Source organism: Cololabis saira, chromosome 22 (assembly GCF_033807715.1).
Source record: "Cololabis saira isolate AMF1-May2022 chromosome 22, fColSai1.1, whole genome shotgun sequence".
In the NCBI taxonomy this organism is placed as follows: domain Eukaryota; kingdom Metazoa; phylum Chordata; class Actinopteri; order Beloniformes; family Belonidae; genus Cololabis; species Cololabis saira.
Genome location: NC_084608.1, coordinates 37,400,491 through 37,423,356, shown reverse-complemented (window position 1 = coordinate 37,423,356; position 22,866 = coordinate 37,400,491). Strand labels below are relative to the sequence as shown.

Genomic DNA, 22,866 nt, shown 5'->3' with positions numbered 1-22,866 from the left:
TAGTGTTATTCTGGGATGAAAGTGTTATTATGGGATGGAGGTGTTATCGGTGTTAGCAGTCCCGTTAGCGGTTTTGTTAGCAGTTCTGTTAGCGGTTCCGTTAGCGGTCCCGTTAGCAGTCCTGTTAGTGGTTCTGTTAGCGGTCCCGTTAGCGGTTCTGTTAGCGGTCCCGTTAGCGGTTTTGTTAGCGGTTCCGTTAGCGGTCCCGTTAGCAGTCCTGTTAGTGGTTCTGTTAGCGGTTCCGTTAGCGGTCCCGTTAGCAGTCCCGTTAGCGGTTCTGTTAGCGGTCCCGTTAGCGGTTTTGTTAGCGGTTCCGTTAGCGGTCCCGTTAGCAGTCCTGTTAGTGGTTCTGTTAGCGGTCCCGTTAGCGGTTCCGTTAGCGGTTCTGTTAGCGGTCCCGTTAGCTGTTCTGTTAGCGGTTCTGTTAGCGGTCCCGTTAGCTGTTCTGTTAGCAGTTTTGTTAGCGGTTCTGTTATCAGTCCCGTTAGCGGTTCTGTTATCAGTCCCGTTAGCGGTCCCGTTAGCTGTCCCATTAGTGGTCCCCTTAGCGGTTCTGTTAGCAGTCCTGTTAGCGGTTTTGTTAGCGGTCCCGTTAGCTGTCCCATTAGTGGTCCCCTTAGCGGTCCCATTAGTGGTCCCGTTAGCGGTTCTGTTAGTTGTTCTGTTAGCCTATTACCTATGTTCTGCAATAACTTTTCAATCATCCGGCAGTAGTCCCGTAGCACTTCACAATTTCCTGAAATTTTCTAGTTTTATTTATTATTTATTATTTTTATTATTTTTATTTTATATTTCTCCAGTTTCCCAGCAGCCCGTGGGTTTATTTATTCTGATTTTATTTTATTTTATATTTTTACAGTTTCCCAGCATCCCGTGGGTTTATTTATTCTGATTTTATTTTATTTTATATTTTTACAGTTTCCCAGCATCCCGTGGGTTTATTTATTCTGATTTTATTTTATTTCATTTTATATTTTTACAGTTTCCCAGCATCCCGTGGGTTTATTTATTCTGATTTTATTTTATTTCATTTTATATTTTTACAGTTTCCCAGCAGCCCGTCGGCCTCCACGGCTTCGGGCTCAACGGCCTCCCAGCAGGAAGTGACCCGGGAGCTGCGAGGCCCCGCCCCCCGCTGTTCCCGCCCACGCCTGGCCCCGCCCACATGATGGGAGGCCCCGCCCACATGGGGGCGGAGCCTCCGTCCTACTGCAACCACCCGCCCCCGTCCTACGAGCAGATCTTCAGCACCGGGGACAAGAAGTAGAACCAGGACCAGGACCGGGACCAGGATCTGGATCTGGATCTGGACCAGGATCTGGACCGAAATGTCGACTTTTTTCTCAACATTTCAACTTTTTTCTCGACATTTCGACTTTCATTTAAACTTTTTTCTTGACATTTTGACTTTTATTTCAACTTTTTCTCGACATTTCGACTTTTATTTTGACATTTCGACTTTTATTTTGACTTTTTTCCTTCGACATTTTGACTTTTATTTTGACTTTTTTCTCAGCGTTTTGACTTTTATTTTGACTTTTTTCTCGAAATTTCGACTTTTATCTCGACATTTCGACTTTTATTTTGACTTTTTTTTCGAAATTTCGACTTTTATTTTGACTTTTCTGGAAATTTCGACTTTTATTTTGACTTTTTTCTCGACGTTTTGACTTTTATTTTGACTTTTTTTTCTCGACATTTCGACTTTTTTTTTTACTTTTCTCTCGACGTTTTGACTTTTATTTTGACTTTTTTCTCGACATTTTGACTTTTATTTCAACATTTCGATTTTTATTTTGACTTTTTTTCGCGACATTGACTTTTATTTTGACTTTTTTTCTCGACATTTTGACTTTTATTTTGACTTTTTTCTCGACATTTTGACTTTTATTTCGACATTTCGACTTTTATTTTGACTTTTTTTCTCGACATTTCGGGACCAGGACCTGGACCGGGACCTGGAGCAGGAACCGATCCGAACCGGATCGGATCACCCGGATCACGTGACTTTTCCCTCTGAACTGCAGCTTCACGGAGGATTACCCAGAATGCAACACTCCTACGGACTCACTGAGGAGGTTCTAGGTCCTGGTCCTGGTTCTGGTCCAGACCAGGACCAGGACCAGAACCCGAAACCCGAGCACAAGGACCTGCGACACCGAGGACAAAAAAATTAAATAAAATAAAATAAAAAGAACAAAACTGGAATAAAGACGTTGACTGAGTTTGTTGTTTGTGGCAGATCAGGTTTATTATCAGGTTTATTATTATCATGCACTGACAGGGAGGAGACGCAAACACCTGGAAACATCTGGACACACACCTGGAAACAAACACACTCAAACACACCTGGAAACACTTAGAGACACCTGGACACACACCTGGTGGAAACACCTGGACACACGCATTCAAACACACCTGGAAACAAACAGAGACACCTGGAAACACCTGGAAACATTCAAACACACACCTGGAAACACACCTGGTGGAAACACTTAGACACCTGGACACTCAAACACACCTGGAAACATCTGGAAACACACCTGGACAACCTTAAACACACCTGATACACACATTTAAACACACCTGGAAACAAAACATTCAAAAACACCTGGACACACCTGGTGGACACATCTGTAAACACACACTTAAACACCTGGACACATTCAAACAGGAGCAACAGCGGCAGGTAAAGGTAAAGCAGGTAAAGGTAAAAGCATGCAGAGACATAAACATCAGCTGTAGCTCCTCCCCCTCCCTCCTCCCCAAGTCTCTGGTTGGTCTGGGGAGTCCAGGTCCAGGGGGTCCACCAGGTCCAGAACCAGAACCAGCAGGTCTCCAGGATTGTCTGTCTAGAAGGGGCTTCGTCTGCTCCAGGAACCCCCCCCTCTGTCCCTCCGGCACCGACCCGGGTCCGGTCCAGGTCCAGGTCCAGGTCCAGAACCAGGTCCAGAACCAGAACCAGAACCAGGTCCGGTTCTCCCGGTTGTTCCGGATCCATCAGAGTTCAAACGCTGGGAATCTGGAGGATTCCGGGTCGGTGAGTTCTGACAGGTAGTGGATGGTTCCAGCCATTCCTGAGGAGACAGAACACCCAGAACACCAGTTACCACGGAGGCCCGTTAACACGGAGACCAGGGACCGGTTACCACGGAGACCAGTTACCACGGAGACCAGGGACCGGGACGGAAGAGGGGACCGGTCTTAATTTTTTTATTTATTTTATTTTTTTAAATTGTATTAACATACAGTACAAACAACAACAAAAGACGACATCGAGGTGTGTGTGTGTGAATAATATAATTAAATAAGTAAATAAATCAATTAAGAATATTAATTAAAAAATAAACAAATAGATAATTATCATGATAATCAGTGATGAGTGATATAATATAGCACGATATAATATAAAGTAATATATGTAATACTATAATAGCATATAATAACTAGACAATTTCCTCGCAGAAATTTGGAGAGTGCCACGGCGACTGCTGCACATTTGTGTACATTATTGCATTTTGCAAGCAATAAAGGTGAAGGACTCACATATCGGCCAATCAGAAGAAGGGGCGGGGTTAATTTGCACCAATGAGGGTCAAGGACTCGATACTGAGTCCTATGACACCACCCATGACTGTATGTCAAACCATTCAAGAGATATTGGACTATAACGTATCGGCCAATCAGAAGAAGGGGCGGGGCTAATTTGTATATATAATATACAAATGTAAATATTTATATGTATAATAATAATAATAATAATAATAATATACATATATATCCCATGAACCGTTTCCCAGCAGGACTGGGGATCATGTAAGGTCAAAAGGTCAGGGTTCAGATTTCTCCATTTTCCAGGTTATATTATATGAAGTCTGTACTGACTGGGTCATGTGACCAGTTCTGGCTGAATGACTCAGCAGCTGAGCTCTGGTTGCCCCGGCAAAAAAAGAACCTCAAAATGAGGAAGGTTCCGGGTTGGTTGTGAGAAAACCCCAGCTTATGCCTTGTGAGAAGTTCTCAAATAACTCCGATTTGTGAGAAAACTGTAGCTCCTAGCAGAAAAACAAAGACATCGTGAGAGACACAGAACCCGGCAGATTCTGACAATCTTAATTTTATTCAGACATTCCTTAAAATGTGTTAGTAACGGCAGTTCGAAAAACAAAGTGAGATGTTTTTGAAGAAAACTTTTAATTACATTGCAGTCAATGGGGACTGAGGCAGGAATTGGCGCAGCTTAAGCCATCCCCGTTTAAATTTTGTGCATACCCCGCCTGTCAAAGTCACATTTTATGAATCCCAACATCTATGTCTACATTCTGACCAAAAATTATCTTTCTAGCTTTCACGGTTCGGCCGTGAGCTCGAGTTACAAATAAAAATTAAGGTCATTTTTTGACTGTCTCTCCCACTCTAAAAAATTAGAGCTACACTCTAGATTTGACAAAAAAGTGATTTCCAGTCCTCGCTTGAGTGCTCATATCTTGAAAAGTGTACATTTAAGGAAAAACAGTTTCAGGTTTGGAGATAGAAGAGAAGTTTTCCTCCGTTTTGAAGTTTGAATGACATTTCTACGTGCAAGTATGAGAAAGATACGTGACTCAGAAAAAAGGTGAATTTTGTCTTTTTTTCTCGACATTTTCCCATCCGCTTTGAATGGGGCCATAGAAATACATGGGAAAATAGTTCCCCATTAGTTTGGAAATTTGGAAATGTTTTTGCACTTTGTGCAAAAACTATTTGTGCGATCGCTCTGAAAATCCACAGGACTGTAGTTAAATTCAGGGCCTACAACTTTCTAAATCGGTTCAGAATTTTTCGAGTAACGGTGTGCGAGTGGTGAGGCCCCAAAGTTCTCCCAATGCATCCCGGATGGCGCTAAAAGCGCACGTTTTTGCACGTTGCGCAAAAAGGTGCGCACCAATCGCTAATAAAAGTCATACCACTCGATTCCCGCTTAAGGCGCACGTTTCTACGTTTTTACTTTTCGCGTTTTCTCAAAGCTGCGGGACTAGTAGCGAACTGAAATCTGTCCGGAAAATGAATAAGTTGAATACCGTATTTTCGCGACCATAAGGCGCAACTTTTTTTTTTTTTTTTTTTTTTTTAAATGTGCCGGGCGCCTTAAGAAACGGTGCGCCGTGTCTATTACCTGAATTACGGTAATGTAAGGCCGGCCATGAGAACGGTAAAGGGAGAAGGGGGCGGGTGAAGCTGAATGAGACCATCCACTGAGCTGTTTAATGCGAAACAGAAGATGAAAACTTTTAAGGATTTGCTTGATGTGTAAAGTGAAATAAAATACAATCAAACTAAGTTTTGCTCCCGCTCTATTTAAATAAGCACACTTGTTCTGCAGCGCGCGTGTGTTTTGCATGTTGGAACCGTCCACTTTCCCCGGTTAAAGGCTGAATTATACTTCTGCGTCAAAACGACGCCGTGTCTACGGCGTGTGGTTTTTGGACACGCAGAGGACACGCCGTCACATGCGCCGTCAGTGACGTGCACCTCCCGAAAATTGTAACTACGCGTCGAGGAGACGCCGTCCACACGCAGACCGAGAGGGCTGTGATTGGTTCGTTTGAAAGCGAAGCATTTCCGGTTTCCGGTTTGAATCAGTAGTGAACTTCCAGGGCTTTTTTCTTCGTTTATATGTGATTTTTTTTGTTTTTGTTTTTTGCACAATAGTTGTCCTTATTTCTTTGATTTACTGTGACCGGAAAAAGTCGGATAAACCATTCAGAAAAAGATCGCTAACTAGTGGCCGCGGGGGGTACTGCACCGCGACCAAACGGAGAGACGGAGAACTCTGAACGATTCGTGACGGCACCACGGGTGCGCCGTGTGCTCTGCGTGTGTGTGACGCAGAAGTATACTCAGCCCTTAAAGCAGCGGCTGGAGCAGCGCGGTGATGGGCGCTGCTGCAGCACGACTTCCTGGTTCCCCAAGCGGTCCAATCGACCTGGTTCCCGGCCGCTTTGCGAGCAGAGATTTCTGGGGTCTGTCTCAGGTCTGATCAGCTTCACCCTCCGAAATTTGCAGCCAAATCTGTCGGTTACAAACCCGGTACCGGACCCCGACATGCGCGGGTGTGTATTCGCGGCGCGGCACACACAGATTCTCATTTATGTAGCGCTTGACTGGCGCAGCTGATGGACAGAAACTGTGGTGATTTTTAAAAGAAAAACTTTGCATAAGACGTTTCCAGCCGGAGTCATTATAAGGACGAATGGAAAGGGGGGGCTGGATGAAGGGATGATGATGATCAGGTGGCCGAGACAGGTCTGGAAATTCGGACTGGAGCTTTTGTCGGATACAAACCCCGGTACCGGCTCCCCGACAGCGCGTGTGTGAGCGGGTCCAGCGCGGGGGAGCAGACGGGGAGCGGACCCGGGACCAGCGCGGAGCGGGACCCGGGACGCGGGACCCGGGACCGCCGCGGTGACGCGCGCTGCTCCACCCCGCTGGGGAGAGACGGGCTCTGCGCGGTGGAGGATCCGCACAACGGGGTATGAAAAGTTTATTTACTGTTGTGCAGAAAGTGACTGACACCGAGGAAATTCGGACTGGCGCAGCTGAATTAGCGGAGCTCTTTAATGCAGAAACAGAGGTTTTGCTCCCGCTCTATTTTTTAAATAAGCGCTTGTGTGCTTGTGTGTGCGTTCTGCATGTGTGTGCGTTCTGCAGCGGGTGTGTGTGTTTTCCGGCCGGCGTGTTTTGCGGCACGCTTGTGTGCAGCTCTGCTCTGTAGACTGCGCCTTTTGGGTCGGTGCGCCATATGTATGTTTTAAATCTAAAAATGACACACAAAAATGAGGGTGCGCCTTTCCACACGGTGCGCCGAATGGTCGCGAAAATACGGTAATAATAAATCCACACAATAACAATAGTGCCTCTGGCAGCGCCAAGAGGCACTATCCTCTATCCACTATCCACTATCCTCCTCCATTGCATAGCTTTGGAGGAGCAGTGCCTCTTGGCGCAGCCGTGGCATTAATAAATAAATCAATTAAGAATATTAATTTAAAAAATAAACAAATAGATAAATAATTATAATCAGTGATGAGTGATATAATATAGCACAATATAATATAAAGTAATATATGTAATACTATAATAGCATATAATAATATATTTATAATATATATATATATATATTTATAATATTATAACAACAAAATGATATCACCATACTATAATATATAACAATATAATAATACTATAATATAACATCCCATGAGATCTCATAACATAATATAATAATAAGTGATGCAACGAAATGAAAATTTGTGGCCGAAACCGAAACCGAAAATAATAATAAACACTTAGCCGAATACTGAACAATACCGAACATGGTTCTTCGCAGTTTTTCATTTATTTTGCCAATTTTTTCACCATTGCATAAATCAAATACATTTTTCAAAGAAAAAAAATCTTTTACAAAATTACAAGGTAGAAAATATTTATTGAACATAAAAAACTTGTTTTAATTTCCAGCATTATGTTGTTTTGGTTCCACCTCCTGGTGAATGTTAGGTAAAATTCTTATGTGGTTACTTTTTGGTTGGCCAACCATTTATGTTTGTGGTGCAACCGTTACGGGAGCGGCCAGTCTATTTCCTTATTTCACAACGCCGTTATTAATTGTTCGTTTTTTTTTCCCACTTATTCCACCGAACACTGAAAGTGTTTTTTTGCCGTTTTCGGCCGAACAATTTGGGTTACCGAACAATCGGTGCATCACTAATAATAATACACTAAAAAACAATATATCATGATAATGGCAAGAATCATTATTAGAATTAATAATTATTATAATTTCTCTCCTTCACCTTCAAACAGAGAGTACGGTCGGTCCGGGATCCGGCAGCCGTGGGTTCCGTAGTCCAGACACCACTCAGCAAACTGGAGACAGAAACAGTTTAAATAAAGACTCAGCAAACTGGAGAGACAGAAACAAACGTCTGGAACTAAAGTAGTTTAAACTAAAGAGACAGAAACAACCGTTTGGAACCAGGAACATAAATCACGGCATCGTCTGCGTAGAGAATGACTTTGGCCTGAATCAACTCCAGAGAGGTTCTGTTTCCTCCTCCATGTTTCTCCTCTTCTGGTTTTTGGATTCATGTTTTTGTTATGGCTTCTGATCCTGCTCAGCAGCGTTTTTGGTTTTGCTTTTGCAAATAAAGTTTTTTCTAACTCCTGCTCTCCTGCGTTTGGGTCCTCAACAAACCACTCAGACGATCCTGGAATCACCAGGACCGAGGCAAAGCGTGACAGTGCTAGCAGCTAGTGCTGGGCGGTATACCGGTTCATACCGAATACCGGTGTTTATTTTTCATATGATATGAATTTTTCATATACCGTAATACCGGTGAGTAGCGCACACAACGTCGGGAGCGCCGCGCAGCGCGGCGGAACGCAGCGCCGCTGGACCCTGTTTGTGAGGGGACTGTTTAGCCAGTGAACAGTGAGCAGAGCCGGCAGGGAAAAGTCAACAGTGCCGCGTGTCCGCGTGTAACCTAAATCTACCATGGCCTCAGCTTTAGGGCTCGGCTGGGTGAGGCTTTATAAATATATGGGCTTTATAAATTTATTAAAAATATGAGCTGCGCGCGGCGAGGAGTACGAGCCGGGCGCACAGTGAGTCGCGCTGTGAAGCCTGATTTATGGTTCCGCGTTAAATCGACGCGGAGCTGATTTCCCTGTGAGCAGTACTCGAGTTGAAATAAAAACGGTCCAAATCATCCCCCCCTGAAATAAAAACGGTCCAAATCATCCCCCCCTGAAATAAAAACGGTCCAAATCACCCCCCCTGAAATAAAAACGGTCCAAATCATCCCCCCCTGAAATAAAAACGGTCCAAATCATCCCCCCCTGAAATAAAAACGGTCCAAATCATCCCCCCCTTAAATAAAAACGGTCCAAATCATCCCCCCTGTAAAACTGCCATCCCCCCTTTCCATCCCTTATGTCATTTCATCAATGAATGTGGTTTTACTGCTATTTCAACATTTAGAGTCATCACCAGAAAAATAACTTATTTGAGCATTTTCACCTGTTTCAAGTAAATTTTCACTTGAAATAAGTAGTAAAATCTGCCAGTGGGACAAGATTTATCTTCTTATTACAAGCAAAAAAATCTTGTTCCACTGGCAGATTTTTCTACTTATTTCAAGTGAAAATCTACTTGAAACAGACTGATTTATTGCTTGTGTAGTTGTAAAATACATGAGAACAGGACCTTGAAAAAAATAATCGCATATTAAATCGCAATATTGAGGAAAAAAATCACAATTAGATTATTTTCAAAAATCGTTCAGCCCTACATTAGAATCCTAAGTGCTGCCACCTCATTGTAAACGGCATCATTTTGTGAGGCCATGCAAACCTGTATTTATACTAGTGTCGACATTAATGTTTTTCTACAATATTTCGTCCTCATTACAGTAAAATAGAACATTCTAAGCCAATTTACTGCAGCAATTCCTTTCCAAATCATTAGAAAATGTGGTTAACACCCAGTTGTGCATGAAAAAAAAAAATACCGTGATATACCGTGAAACCGATATAATTTTGAAAAATACCGTGATATAAATTTTTGGTCATACCGCCCAGCACTACTAGCAGCGGTTCCTCGGTTCTTACCTTGCAGGCGCGGTACAGGTGCTTGGGGTCCCGCGTTAGCTTGTACAGCGTCAGGAAGGCGTAGCCGTTGCCGGCGGCGCCGTGGCAGATGCCGTAGCCCTTCCGGAGCAAACCGCGCTGCCACACCACGTCGGCGCTTTCCACCGCCTCCTTCAGGTACTTGTCCTCCTGGAACACCTGCAGGTGGAGTTAAACCGGAGTTAAACCGGGATTAAACCGGGAACTAAACCTCCTTCAGGTACTTGTCCTCCTGGAACACCTGCAGGGAGTTAAACCAGGATTAAACCTGGATTAAACCAGGATTAAACCGGGAGTTAAACCAGGAACTAAACCTACTTCAGGTACTACGGTGCAACCTGCGGCGTAGGCTCGTTGTGGATTTAACGCAGAACCAGAATCCAGAAGCACGGCCTGCTGTTATTGTTGTTCCACTCATTGACTTCCGCAAAAACAGTGCTCCCAACCAAGAGGTTACAGTTTTAAAAGGTCAGGCAGTGGAGTGTGTCAGCACATACAAATATCTGGGAACTGTCATCGACAACAAACTGAACTTTGAGGAAAACTGTCAAGCTGTGGACAAAAAGGGACGTGAGAAAACTGTCCACTTTTAACATTTCCAGGACCAGGCGGATCTTGTTTTATCGTGCTTTTATAGAATCGGTTTTATCTTTCTGTCTTGCTTCATGGTTTGGAAATGTGTCCCTTAAAAACAAAAACTGTTTAAACCAAATCGTGAAATGGTCGAGCTGATTGGAGAGTCTCAGCTTCAGCCAGAAACCCTGTTTTCTAAACAGTTACAGAGGAGAGCTGGCTCTATTTTAAAAGACAACTCCACCCTCTTAAATGTGAGTTTCAGCTGCTCCATCAGGTTTTTCCTGCTTGCAAAACGAAACGTTACAAAAACAGCTTTGTACCAGCAGCCATCAGTGCTATTAATAAGTGAGGGAACTGCAACATAACTTTGTATTTATGTTTTGTATTGTTTCCTTTATCTTGTTTTTATGAAAAGGCACATTTTTTATCCTTTTGCTTGGTTTTAATATTTTAGTGTTTTTTTCTACTGATGTTTTAACTTATTTTGATTCTTATCTTGGGGCTGTCCTTCTTGTTCTTTGTTCTTTTAGCCAAAGCTGTTGTCACTTTATCTTATCCTGTGTTGATGAGTGTATGGTTTTAGATTGTATGAGGAGGCACTCACTGTGAACCTAATTTACCCAAGGGTACAATAAATCTATACATCGGCATCACGTAGTTAGAATCTATGTTTAGTCACATTAGGTAAGGGATGGTTGCCACTACGGTATTTTACCACTGGTTAGTGTAGTTAGGCAGACAGGCTTTTGTTTCCTTATTAGTCAGTCAGACAGAACTGTGTTTTTCCTTAGCTGCTTAGTTTGTTATTTTGGCAACATCCACGTCCCCTGCCAGTGGCATACTTTTGTTTTGGTACTTTGCTAAACTTGTAAATATTGTAAATATCTTGCAGGATTGACAGTAAAAACGAGCACATCCTTTAAAAACCATGTGTTGACTCAGTTATTTGCATCTTTTAATGTTTGGGTTCCTTTTATCTTAAATGTGGTGCTGTGTGACCCGTGGTTTCTGCTCCTGTACATGGACTGACCGGGGGTTTCTAACATGAAATTGGGGGCTCGTCCGGGACGCTCGGAGCATTTGGGGGTGCAGATACTTCTGCTTCTCTGGACTGGTGCCCCAGGACCAGCAGGTCCAGGACCGTGGAGGGTTCTGGAGGGTATCAGGACCACCAGGACCTACCTGGCTCCCCAGGACCAGCAGGTGCAGAACCCCCCCGGCTCCGTGGCACCAGTGAACCAGCCGGTCGCTCTCGTTGCTCAACGACGACGGGAAGTTCCCGGACCGGAACCTCTTGTGACGGATGTAGTCCAGACTGGGCCGGACCAGCTCGGTGAGGAGGTCCTGGGGGAGCCGGGACCCGGGCTGGGGACAGAGAGAGAGAGAGAGAGGTCAGAACCAAAACCAGGAACAGGAACCAGGAACCAGAACCAGGGGCCTCATTTATCAACCCAGCGTTCGCACAGATCTGTGCATAAAGCGTACGAGCATTCTCACGCAAAGTATGGAATTTATCAACATGTACCTGTGCGCAGAAACACGTGTAAATGTAAGCACAACTCTGACCATGCGTACACACAAAACCTAGTGGTAGAACAGTGAAACTACAAATAGAACCCATTAAAAGAGTCACAGTGTTCAGCGATCTCAAACTTCGCACATGTTCCCCGTTTCCTCCAATTAATAAAAATTCTCCATTAGTAATTCAGACATTTTGAATAATTGGCGTGAAAGCTATAAAAGACAACTGTGGCAGGACGACCTGAAAAGAAAATATTATTATATATATTATCATTATTATATATTTATATCATAGTTATATTATATTTATGATAGAGCTTACATCTGGTATTAAACAGGTTATTTTTGTAAAAATGATATATATTTATTTATACAAATTAGTGTATAGTATAAAAAGTAAATACAGACATATCATTTATGTTTAGTTGTGGAAAGGGGGTGGGATTAAATACATTTATACTTCCTCCCACTCCTTTTCCAACATGTAACTGAAATATGTGTTTTGATGTGTTTTTTTTCTTTATGTGGCGGAATGTCCACCTGTATTTGTTTTCTTATCTTTTCTTCTTCTTTTTTTTATACATGTTCGAAATAAATAAAAACGAACGAACGAACGAAACATGGAATAAAATACAAGTACCGGCTTATCTTGCATTCTTGTCTTGTTATCTTGTATTGTGTTGGAGGATTTAGAGACCGTGTTTTCAAAGAGCTGATCTGTTGATCTGTGAGAGACAGAGCGGCCTCTCAGCAGGAACCACTTCCCCAAAAACATTCTGATGGATCTATGCCGTGATTTACAACCTGTTGGAGTGGGAATGTTCTTACGCACACATCTGTACGTTAGAGGTGGGTTAAATTTGAAAGGTGAAAATGAGGTGCCGTGAGGGACATAATTCTGAATTAGTGTTCATAAACACATATGAAATCCAAAACCTTTTACACACTATACTGAAAACCTCTCACACTCACTTGTGAAATCTCTCATACACACAGGTGAAATGCTCTTATACATACAACTGGAAATGTATCCACTCACATATACAACTGAAATGTGCTCACAGATACTACTGAAACGCTCTTACACAAACTAGTGAAATCCTCTTATACTCACTAGTGAAATCCTTTCATACTCACTAGTGAAATCCTCTCACAAACACAACTGAAAATCCTCTCACAAACACAACTGAAAATCCTCTCACAAACACAACTGAAAATCTTCTCACACACAGTGGTGAAATCTTCTCACAAACACAACTGAAAATTTCAGTTGAAACGGAAGTGGGTTGGTTAGCGCGATTTTATTTATTTTTTTCCCCCGGCAGTTATTTTGATTGCTTGATAGAGCAATCTTTTCTCAGCAGCCAAAAACAACTGACTGAAGAAGAACTTTACTCAATAATATTAGCTTCAGCAGAGACTGCTGGATGAGCCTCACGTCACTTTTCCCATCACAGTGTTCTGTTTGATGCTACCCGTCGAGAAATGCTACTTTGTGGTTCTGCGCCATGATTGATTCACATGAGCAACATTAAGTCTAATAAAGTTCCTAAATGTCGGTTTCCATTATTTTTATATTAATTGTCCAGCCATAGTGCTTTGTATTGTATTATTAATTTAAATTAATGTATATCTTTAATTTGTTTGTGCGAGTGCGAGTCCTGCAGTAGGTGGGCACATTTTGAATGTATCCACTATGACAAAGTCTCACATTATAACTGCCAGAAAAGTGGCTGAACTACTTTGTTTGGCATTTTGTTGTTGTTTGTGTTTGTTAACTTTTATTTATTATTGTTATTATGTTATTAAATGTAATTTTCTGAACTTAGCACTCTTCTTTTGAAACGACAAATTGAGACAATTTGTTTGTTTGTGTGCCTTTACTTTACTTTATTTCTTATTATTTTATACTTATTATCAATCCAAAAATAGTGATTACAAAATTAATAAATTGGGGGGTGTAAGTATGCTGACATTCATCCTGCAGTGGCAGTGAGGTGATTAGTATCTTACCTGAATGCATTAAGTGACGGGAGCATTATTTGATAGGATGTTACTGGACTATCAAATTATGCTACCATTAAATAGATTTAACATGGATGATATGGGATGTTGAGTATTTGATCCTTCAAAATACACTACCCATGACATGAATTGCATTACACTTTGTGAACATTATATGATAAAGAGAAAAAAAAAACTATGTTATCGCTTTATTTGATATTCATTCCGTTATTGGCCTTTATTTAACCAGGCAGGTCATTAAGAACATTTTTATTTACAATGACGGCCTGGCAAGAGACAAGGACCACTTGGGGAAAAAGGACGTGGGCTAGGGAGTAAAACAGTAAAATTGTAGCTCTACAAAGGTAGAAAATAATAAAATATTATATATTATATTATATAAAATAATATATTATTCAGTAAAGCTGTTGCTTCAGTCAGAGTTGTTGTATGCTGCTGAGAAGATATTGCTATATCAATCAGTCAAAATAACTGCCAGAAAAAAAAAAAATCGCGCTAAACAACCCACTTCCGTTTCTACTGAAATGACTTCCGTTTCTACTGAAATGACTTCCGTTTCTACTGAAATGACTTCCGTTTCTACTGAAATGACTTCCGTTTCTACTGAAATTTTCAGTTGTGTCTGTGAGAAGATTTTCACCACTGTGTGTGAGAGGAAAAAGTTTCAACTGTATATATGAGCAGATTTCACTAGTTTGTGTAAGAGCGTTTCAGTAGTATCTGTGAGCACATTTCAGTTGTATATGTGAGTGGATACATTTCCAGTTGTATGTATAAGAGCATTTCACCTGTGTGTATGAGAGATTTCACAAGTGAGTGTGAGAGGTTTTCAGTATAGTGTGTAAAAGGTTTTGGATTTCATATGTGTTTATGAACATTTCCAGTTGTATGTATAAGAGCATTTCACCTGTGTGTATAAAAGGTTTTGGATTTCATATGTGTTTATGAACACTAATTCAGAATTATGTCCCTCACGGCACCTCATAGAAATTCATCGATGTTGGGCCGCTCTGTAGCGCAGTGGGTTAAGCAGCGGCTCATATACTGAGGCTACAGTCCTCCTCCTGCAGCGGTCGCAGGTTCCAATCCTGGCCTGCGCACCTTTGCTGCGTGTCTTCCCCGTTCTCTCTCTCTACCCCTTTCATATCTGCATCTTCAATAAAGGGCCACTAGAGCCCAAAAAAAAAAAAAAGAAATTCATCGATGTGTTGATGCGTCATGTGACAATTTGGAATCGATTAATAAAAAAAAAAAAAAGTTTTCAAGAATGCACATTTCTTATTGTTCACTGTAAATATGGCAGATATGTTTACACTAAGTTCATATCTAGTTTACTTGAATTAATGAACTCATTAAATCCAGGGCTTGAGCGTTTTCAGTGTTTTCCACCAATAGAGGGCGCTCTCATGCAAGTGCAGCTTTCCCTGGTCAAAGTTAAGGAAGTCAAAGAGCAAATGTTTACATAGTCATAAAATACATTATTTTGTGTCTTTGAAAAATACATGTCAAATGTTCAAAAAACCTTGTTATTTACTTAATGAGTGTTGTTAGAGGAACTGAGTTCATTGATTGGCTATTTATTTACAAATGTAGCCACAGATTAAGACAAAATCAATCTTGGATGGAAAAAATCATTAAAAATCACAATAATCCAAGAATCGAATCGAATCGACAATCGTTATAATCGAAGAATCGAAGCTCCAATAATCGAAATCGAATCGAATCGTGAGGTACCCTTGTTTGCACACCCCGTACGGTTGATAAATGAGGGGTGAGGGGGAAAGAATCCATTCACGCATTATTAAAGGGATTGTTGCTACCATATATGGTCATTATTATTACTTACTAGTGTGCTACGACCGGTGTCCGCACGTTTGATGATTACGGATTCTTTTGTACTTACACACATTCTAAATTTCATTCCTACGACAGAATTTAGATCCTTTTCTACAAACGGTTGATAAATGAGGCCCCTGGTCTGGGAGGAACCAGAACCAGGTCCAAGGTGTGTCCACTCTCCTGGGTGGGATCAGCAGCATCAGGAAGATCTGACACGTAAACGGGTCAGAACTGATTCACCGTCTGCAGAGTTCTGCTGAGGTCCAGGTGGACCTGGTTCTGGTCCAGGTCTAGGACCTGGTCCAGGACCAGGTCCTGGTCCAGGTCCTGGTTCCTACCTGCAGCAGCATGTACAGGATCCCGGCCAGGCCGTGAGCGACTCCCAGGTACTGCTTGTTGTGCCACTCGTAGGTCAGAGGACAACGGTCCGACTTCTTCTGCTCCAACGACAAGTTCTGACCCGACGCCACGATGGCCGAGACCACCTGAAAAAATACGTTTTTTTTGTTATTTATTTTTATTTTATTTTGATTTTTTTAAATTGTATTTATTCATTTTTTAAATTCATAATCTTTTTTTTTTTTGTTTTCTTTTTATTCTTTTATCCCCACTTTATTCACAAAATTTCCGACTTTTTTCTCCAAATTGTATTTCAACATTAATCTCGACATTTCTACCTTTTTCTGGACATTTCGACTTTTTTCTCGAAGTGCACAATGAAAAAAAATCTCAAATATTTTTTCTCCTGCATGGCCTTGATACTCTTCCGTAAAAACTGACTAAAACTAAACTAAAACCTTTTCCAGTTTTCGTCGACTAAAACTATCACATACAGAAATGACTAAAATGTGACTAAAACTAATCAGCATTTTCGTCCAAAAGACTAAGACGACATTTCAACGATAATGAAATTATTTCTTTGACGCACCTTTTTTTCATGACGATAACGATAACGTAGTTGTATTCATGAAATTTCAACTTTAAATGAAGGCAAAAAAAAAGGCGAAATTTCTTTTTATTCTTTTATCACAAAATTTTGACTTTTTTCTCGACATTTCGACTTCATTCATAAAATTTCAACTTCTCAAAATTTTGACTTTATTCACAAAATCTTGACTTTATTCTCAAAATTTTAATTCGAAATAATTTAATCTAATTTAATTCGAAATGAATAATGAATAATTAATTGATTAATAATGAATAATTAATTTAATTTAATTCGAAATTTTAAATTTGAATTCACGAAATTTGAATTCACGAAATTTGAATTCACGGAATTTGAATTCACAAAACCCGCTGGTACTGGTCCAGGTCCGGTACCGGGTCGGTGGTACCGGGTCGGGGACTCACCTGGTCCACCGTGTCCTGGTCCACGGATCCGGGTCCGACCTCCTTCAGGACGAACAGCAGAGAGAACAAGTACCCGGATCTCCCGTAGAGGATTTCATCAGGGACGTCAGAGTCCTGGTCCAGGACCAGGACCCGGAGCTGCAGGAGCCTGAAAGAACCAGAACCAGAACCTGGTTCAGAACCTGGACCCTAGTGGTGTGTAGAGTTCCCAGCATGCATTGCGGTCCTCACCGGTCCAGCAGGTCCCGGCTCTGGTCCTGGTTCCCCAGCCGGTGCTGGACTACGGCCCCCACCGCCAGCGGCCCGGCGTCCCCGCAGAGGAAGGAGACTTTCCTCCGGTTCAGGGTCCGGTCCGGGGTCCGGTTCAGGGTCCGCAGGGCCCGCTTCACGTGGTCCAGGGCCCGGTTCAGGTGAGGGGGGTCTCCCGAGACCCGGTGGAGCTGCAGGTACAGCAGGGCGATACCTGGGGGAGGGGGACCGGGTTAGACCTGGACCTGGTTAGACCTGGACCCGGGGCAGAACCAGACCCCCCGGTTAACCCTCCAACATGGAGAGGAGATGCTAACATGCTAACATGCTAGTATTAGTTAGTGCCACGGCTTCACCAGAGGAACTCTTATTATTGCTCAGGCTTATTATTTATTCTTCCGTATAAACTTCGGTGCGTAACTAGTCCCGCAGCTTTGAGAAAACGTGAAAAGTAAAAACGTAGAAACGTGCGCCCTAATCGGGAATCGAGTGGTATGACTTTTATTAGCGATTGGTGCGCACGTTTTCGCGCAACGTACGAAAACGTGCGCTTTTTGGCTCCATCCAGAACGCATTGGGAGAACTTTGGGGCCTCACCACTCGCACACCGTTACTCGAAAAATTCTGAACCGATTTAGAAAGTTGTAGGCCCTGAATTTATCTACAGTCCTGTGGATTTTCAGAGTGATGGCACAAATAGTTTTCGCATGAAGTGCAAAAATATTTCCAGATTTCCAAACTAATGGGGAGATTTTCCCATGTATGTGTGTGGAGCGGAATGTCACACTGTGTCACTCTTCTCTCCAAAACATCAACCGTTTTTTTCCTAAGATGTAAACTTTTCAATATATGAGCACTCAAGCGAGGACTGGAAATCACTTTTTCATCAAATCTAGAGTGCGGATGTCGGTTGGTAGAGTGGGAGGAACAGTAAAAAATAACCCACATTTTTATTTGTAACTCGAGCTCACGGCCAAACCGTAAAAAGGAGACCAATAATTTTTGGTCAGAATGTAGACATACGTGTTGGGATTCATAAAATGTGACTTTGACAGGCGGGGTATGCACAACATTTAAACGGGGGGGGGCTAGAGCGGCACCAATACCTGTCTCAGTCCCCATTGACTGTAATGTAATCAAAAGTTTTCTTCAAAATAATCTCACTCTGTCTTCGCACTGACCTTACTCACTCATTTTAAGGAATATCTGAATGAAATTAAGATTGTCAGAATCTGCCGGGTTCTGTGTGTCTCATGATGTTTTTGTTTTTCTGCTAAGAGCTACGGTTTGATCACAAATCGGAGTTATTTGAGACCTTGTCAGAAGCTTCAGTGTGCTGAGCTAACATGGAGATGCTAACATGGAGAGGAGATGCTAACATGCTAACATGCTAACCTGTCCAGCCCGTGTAGGCGGAGCTGTCGTGCGGGTCGGCCGTCTTAAGCCCCTCCTCCATCTGCTGCAGCAGGTCCTGGATCTTGGACTGGACCTTTTTCTGGAACCCGGGACTGATCTGGAACCAGAACCAGAACAAGACTGGGTCAGTCAGTTTAGTTATTACAAGGAGAAATTAAAGCTGCAGCAGCGATGAACGGATGAACGGATGAACGGATGAACGGATGAACGGATGAACGGCCTCCACCCTGGTGCAGGTTCAGGCTGCAGTGGAAGCTTGTATGACTTCATGGAGATTCTTCAGACCTGGACATTTAGTGGATGAAACCACCCACGACTCTTTATCAAACCATTCAAACATTATGGCAGAAAGTAGGAACTATCACATATCGACCAATCACATGAAGGGGGGGAGACACACATTTTGATGTATAACACACCTGGGTGCACGTTAGGAATGTTTGATATTTTACCGTTCACGATAAAACCGTCAAAAAATTCCCCACGATAAGAATTTGTATCTCACGGTAAAAACGATAAATTCCCGTTGATGACGTTTTTGAAGGAAGGAAGGAAGGAAGGAAGGAAGGAAGGAAGGAAGGAAGGAAGGAAGGAAGGAAGGAAGGAAGGAAGGAAGGAAGGAAGGAAGGAAGGAAGGAAGGAAGGAGGAAGGAAGGAAGGAAGGAGGAAGGATATGAGCCAGAAAGAAAGAAAGAAAGAAAGAAAGAAAGAAAGAAAGAAAGAAAGAAAGAAAGAAAGAAAGAAAGAAAGAAAGAAAGAAAGAAAGAAAGAGCAGTGATTTGGCTCCAAAGACTGAATGTGGAGATAGATTTATAGTTACAAAGATGGAGTTGAATTGGTATTTCTTTTATCGAAATTTTTATCGTTATCGGGATAAATGCCAGAAATTATCGTGATACATTTTTTACTCCATACCGCCCATCTCTAGTGCACGTTACGGTTCAGGCCGCATTAACGGCCGAAGGAATGGCATAAATTGCACCAAAATGACACGATTAATCCAAAATGGCCGACTTCCTGTTGGGTTTGGGCCATGGCTCCAAGAGACTTTTCTTTAAGTTGTGACATGATACAGGTGTGTACCGATTTTGGTGCATGTAGGTCAAACCGTATCGTGGGGCTTGAGGCACAAAGTTTTCTAGGGGGCGCTGTTGAGCCCTAATAAAACCAGGGTTCCTACACATTTTTCAAGGTCAAATTCAAGCACTTTCAAGGGTCATTTTCAAAATCTAATCTAAAATATCTACAGGAATATATAAACTCATAATTGTTTTTTCTGCTTTTTATCACAATTATGTTCATTGTATCGTGCTGTAAAACATCTAGTTATGTTTCATCTTACTGATTTTATTTCTCCTTGTAAAAACTAAACTATACAGTCTGATCCCAAACTTATAATTTCAAGCACTTGAACTAAAATTCAAGCACTTTTCAGGCCTTGAAAACACAACATTGAAATTCAAGCACTTTCAAGGATTTCAAGCCCCCGTAGGATCATTATAATCATCATTATTTTGAGGACATTTCCGTCACTATTGAGGAAGATTATATTAGATATATTTTTTTTTCTTCTATTTTTTATTTATGTATTTCTTTCGGTTTGTTAATTTATTTGGTTTTCATCTGTGTGTAAACAGCAAGACCTGCTTGCATTTTATTGTGCAATTAATGTGATACTTGCTGATTGCTTTGGGCTTTTTTGTACATTTATATTGAAATTCAATAAAAAATATTGTTCACAAAAAAAATAAACTATCAGTTATTGTTTTGGCTTAAACTTTTAATATTGGTGCTTATTTTTCTAAATAACTGAGATAATGTTAGATTCCTGTTTTTTGGACTTTTCCAGGTGGATCCGCAAGTGAGGTATTAAAATTCAAGCACTTTCAAGGATTTCCAGCCCCCGTAGTTATAATTTCAAGCACTGAAACTAAAATTCAAGCATATATATACAGATTTTCAAGCACTTAAACCGTAGAAAAGAAAACAAAAAAAAGAAGAAAAAAAAAACAAAAAATAAAACCCTGTTTTTACGATGGGAGTGGACCTAGCAACAGGGGCGGGGCTAAAGGGTCGACGTACATGTGTTGTATGGATTACTGTGTAGGAACTCCATTACCCAGCATTCCCTAGGTGCTTAGCACATGCGCAGTAGCTTCAGCAGAGCGCCAGCTGGAAGTGTCAGTTGTGGTTGTTGCCATGACAACACGGAGTCGGTTATTATATCGGTCTGGGAATAAACGTCTTGAGGAGACCAGCTACACGCCTCGTCTGCTATATACTTATATATTAAGACAGACAACACATGGTGTCAGATGCGCGTAATTATAAGAAGAATTTTATATTAAGACAGACAACACAGTACACAAACACAAAGATGCGGACACGCCCCCTGTCAATCACAGCTGCGGGACACGCCCCCTCCCGTCAGCTGTTATGATGATATTAAAGTTACTTTAGTCCCGGTTCCCGGGTCTCCTCACCTTCCCGTCCCGGCCGAAGGTCCGGCTGTAGTCCGGTTCCTGGTCCGGGTCCTGGTCCGGGTCCTGGTCCGGGTTCCCCGGGGGGCCCTGGTCCTGCTTCCAGTCCGGGAACGGGTTCGGGAAACTCCGCTCCTCCATGTCGGAATCAGACACTCGCAGCCGCTTGGACACGTGGTCTCCCATCGCTACTGCGGCTGCGCGGGATCACCACCGCGGAGGAGACTCCACCTCCGCACTGCGCCTGCGCGAGGAGGGTTTTTTAATATATAATATAAATATATCTGAGTATTATAAATATAAATATACCTGAATATTATAAATATTATACCTGAATATTATAAATATAAATATATCTGAACATTATAAATATTATACCTGAATATTATAAATATAAATATACCTGAGCATAATAAATATAAATATACCTGAATATTATAAATATTATACCTAATATTATAAATATAATTATACCTGAACATTATAAATATAAATATACATGAGTATTATAAATATAAATATACCTCAATATTATAAATATAAATATACCTGAATATTATAAATATAAATATACCTGAATATTATAAATATAAATATACATGAGTATTATAAATATAAATATACCTGAATATTATAAATATAAATATACCTGGGTATTATAAATACATGATATAAATACATGATATATCAGAGCAATTATAAATAATATACATATACAACATATATAATATATACAGGACTGTCTCAGAAAATTAGAATATTGTGATAAAGTTCTTTATTTTCTGTAATGTAATTAAAAAACAAAGATTGAGATTAAGATTCCCAGAATATTCTAATTTTTTGAGAAAGGATATTTAAGTTTTCTTAAACTGTAAACCATGATCAGCAATATTAAAATAATAAAAGGCTTGGATGACATTTATATATATATATATATATATATATATATATATATATATATATATATATATACGAGCAGATGGTTGAGAGGAAGAGGAGGATGAGGATGAAGATGACCCCCCCCCCCTCACTTACAGGCTGCAGGTGGAGCAGGATCTGGTCTAAAACCCCCAGAACCAGAACCAGACCTAAACCAGAACCAGAACTGGTCTCAGGTGTGCTGGATCAGAGGACGGCCCCCCTTTAGCCCCCCTTTAGTCTGGTCTGGGAGGATCCGGTTTCCCCCGGCCCCCTTCAGCATCCCGGTGGATCAGTGGACGCTGTAGCAGATGGTGCTGATGCTGGAGAGGATTATACAGCAAACGTGGCGCCGCCCCCTACGTAGCTCCGCCCCTTACGTGACTCCGCCCACCGCGTAACTCCGCCCCTACGTGACTCCGATCCTTACGTGACTCCGCCCCTTACTTGGCCCCGCCCACCACGTAACTCCGCCCACCACGTAACCCCGCCCCCAACCGGGGACTTTGCTGCATCTGTTTCCATCTATTTTTTTCCATCTAAAAAGAGGAAAAAAAAGAAAAAAAGGAAAAAAAGAGGGAAAAAAAGGAAAAAAAGAGGAAAAAAGAAAGAAAAAAAGAGAAAAAAGAGGGAAAAAGAGGGGAAAAAGGAAAAAAAGAAAAGAAGAAAGAAAAAAGAGGAAAAAAGAAAAAAAGGAAAAAAGAAAAAAAAGGAAAAGGAAAAAAAGAGGAAAAAAGAAAGAAAAAAAGAGAAAAAAGAGGAAAAAAGAAAAAAATTGAAAAAATGGGAAAAAAATGAACAAAAAGAAGAAAAGGAAAAAAGA

General features: G+C 41.5%; 2 protein-coding genes across 3 annotated transcripts in view; one reads left to right on the top strand and one right to left on the bottom strand.

Moving 5' to 3' along the window:
- vopp1b (VOPP1 WW domain binding protein b) overlaps window positions 1–22,866 on the top strand; it is a 39,283-nt gene that overhangs the window by 4,911 nt on the left and 11,506 nt on the right. Inside the window, exon 5 of one of the 2 annotated variants that reach the window (XM_061713533.1) lies at window positions 1,047–1,690. The exons of the other annotated variant lie outside the window; for it this stretch is intronic. Within the exon in view, the coding sequence (XP_061569517.1) occupies window positions 1,047–1,267 (221 nt within the window). The 3' untranslated portion in view covers window positions 1,268–1,690. Of the gene's footprint in view, window positions 1–1,046; window positions 1,691–22,866 lie in introns of those variants that run through there. 2 annotated transcript variants of the gene reach the window in all.
- On the bottom strand, window positions 2,241–22,310 carry LOC133423045 (lanC-like protein 2). The gene is made up of 10 exons (XM_061713136.1): window positions 22,161–22,310; window positions 21,129–21,369; window positions 18,625–18,742; window positions 17,212–17,443; window positions 16,981–17,128; window positions 15,969–16,115; window positions 11,428–11,610; window positions 9,652–9,828; window positions 7,836–7,908; window positions 2,241–3,077 (listed from the first exon to the last, which is right to left on the bottom strand). Exons 2-10 carry the CDS (start codon window positions 21,309–21,311, stop codon window positions 3,001–3,003), a joined length of 1,338 nt encoding a protein of 445 aa, XP_061569120.1. The 5' UTR covers window positions 21,312–21,369; window positions 22,161–22,310; the 3' UTR covers window positions 2,241–3,000.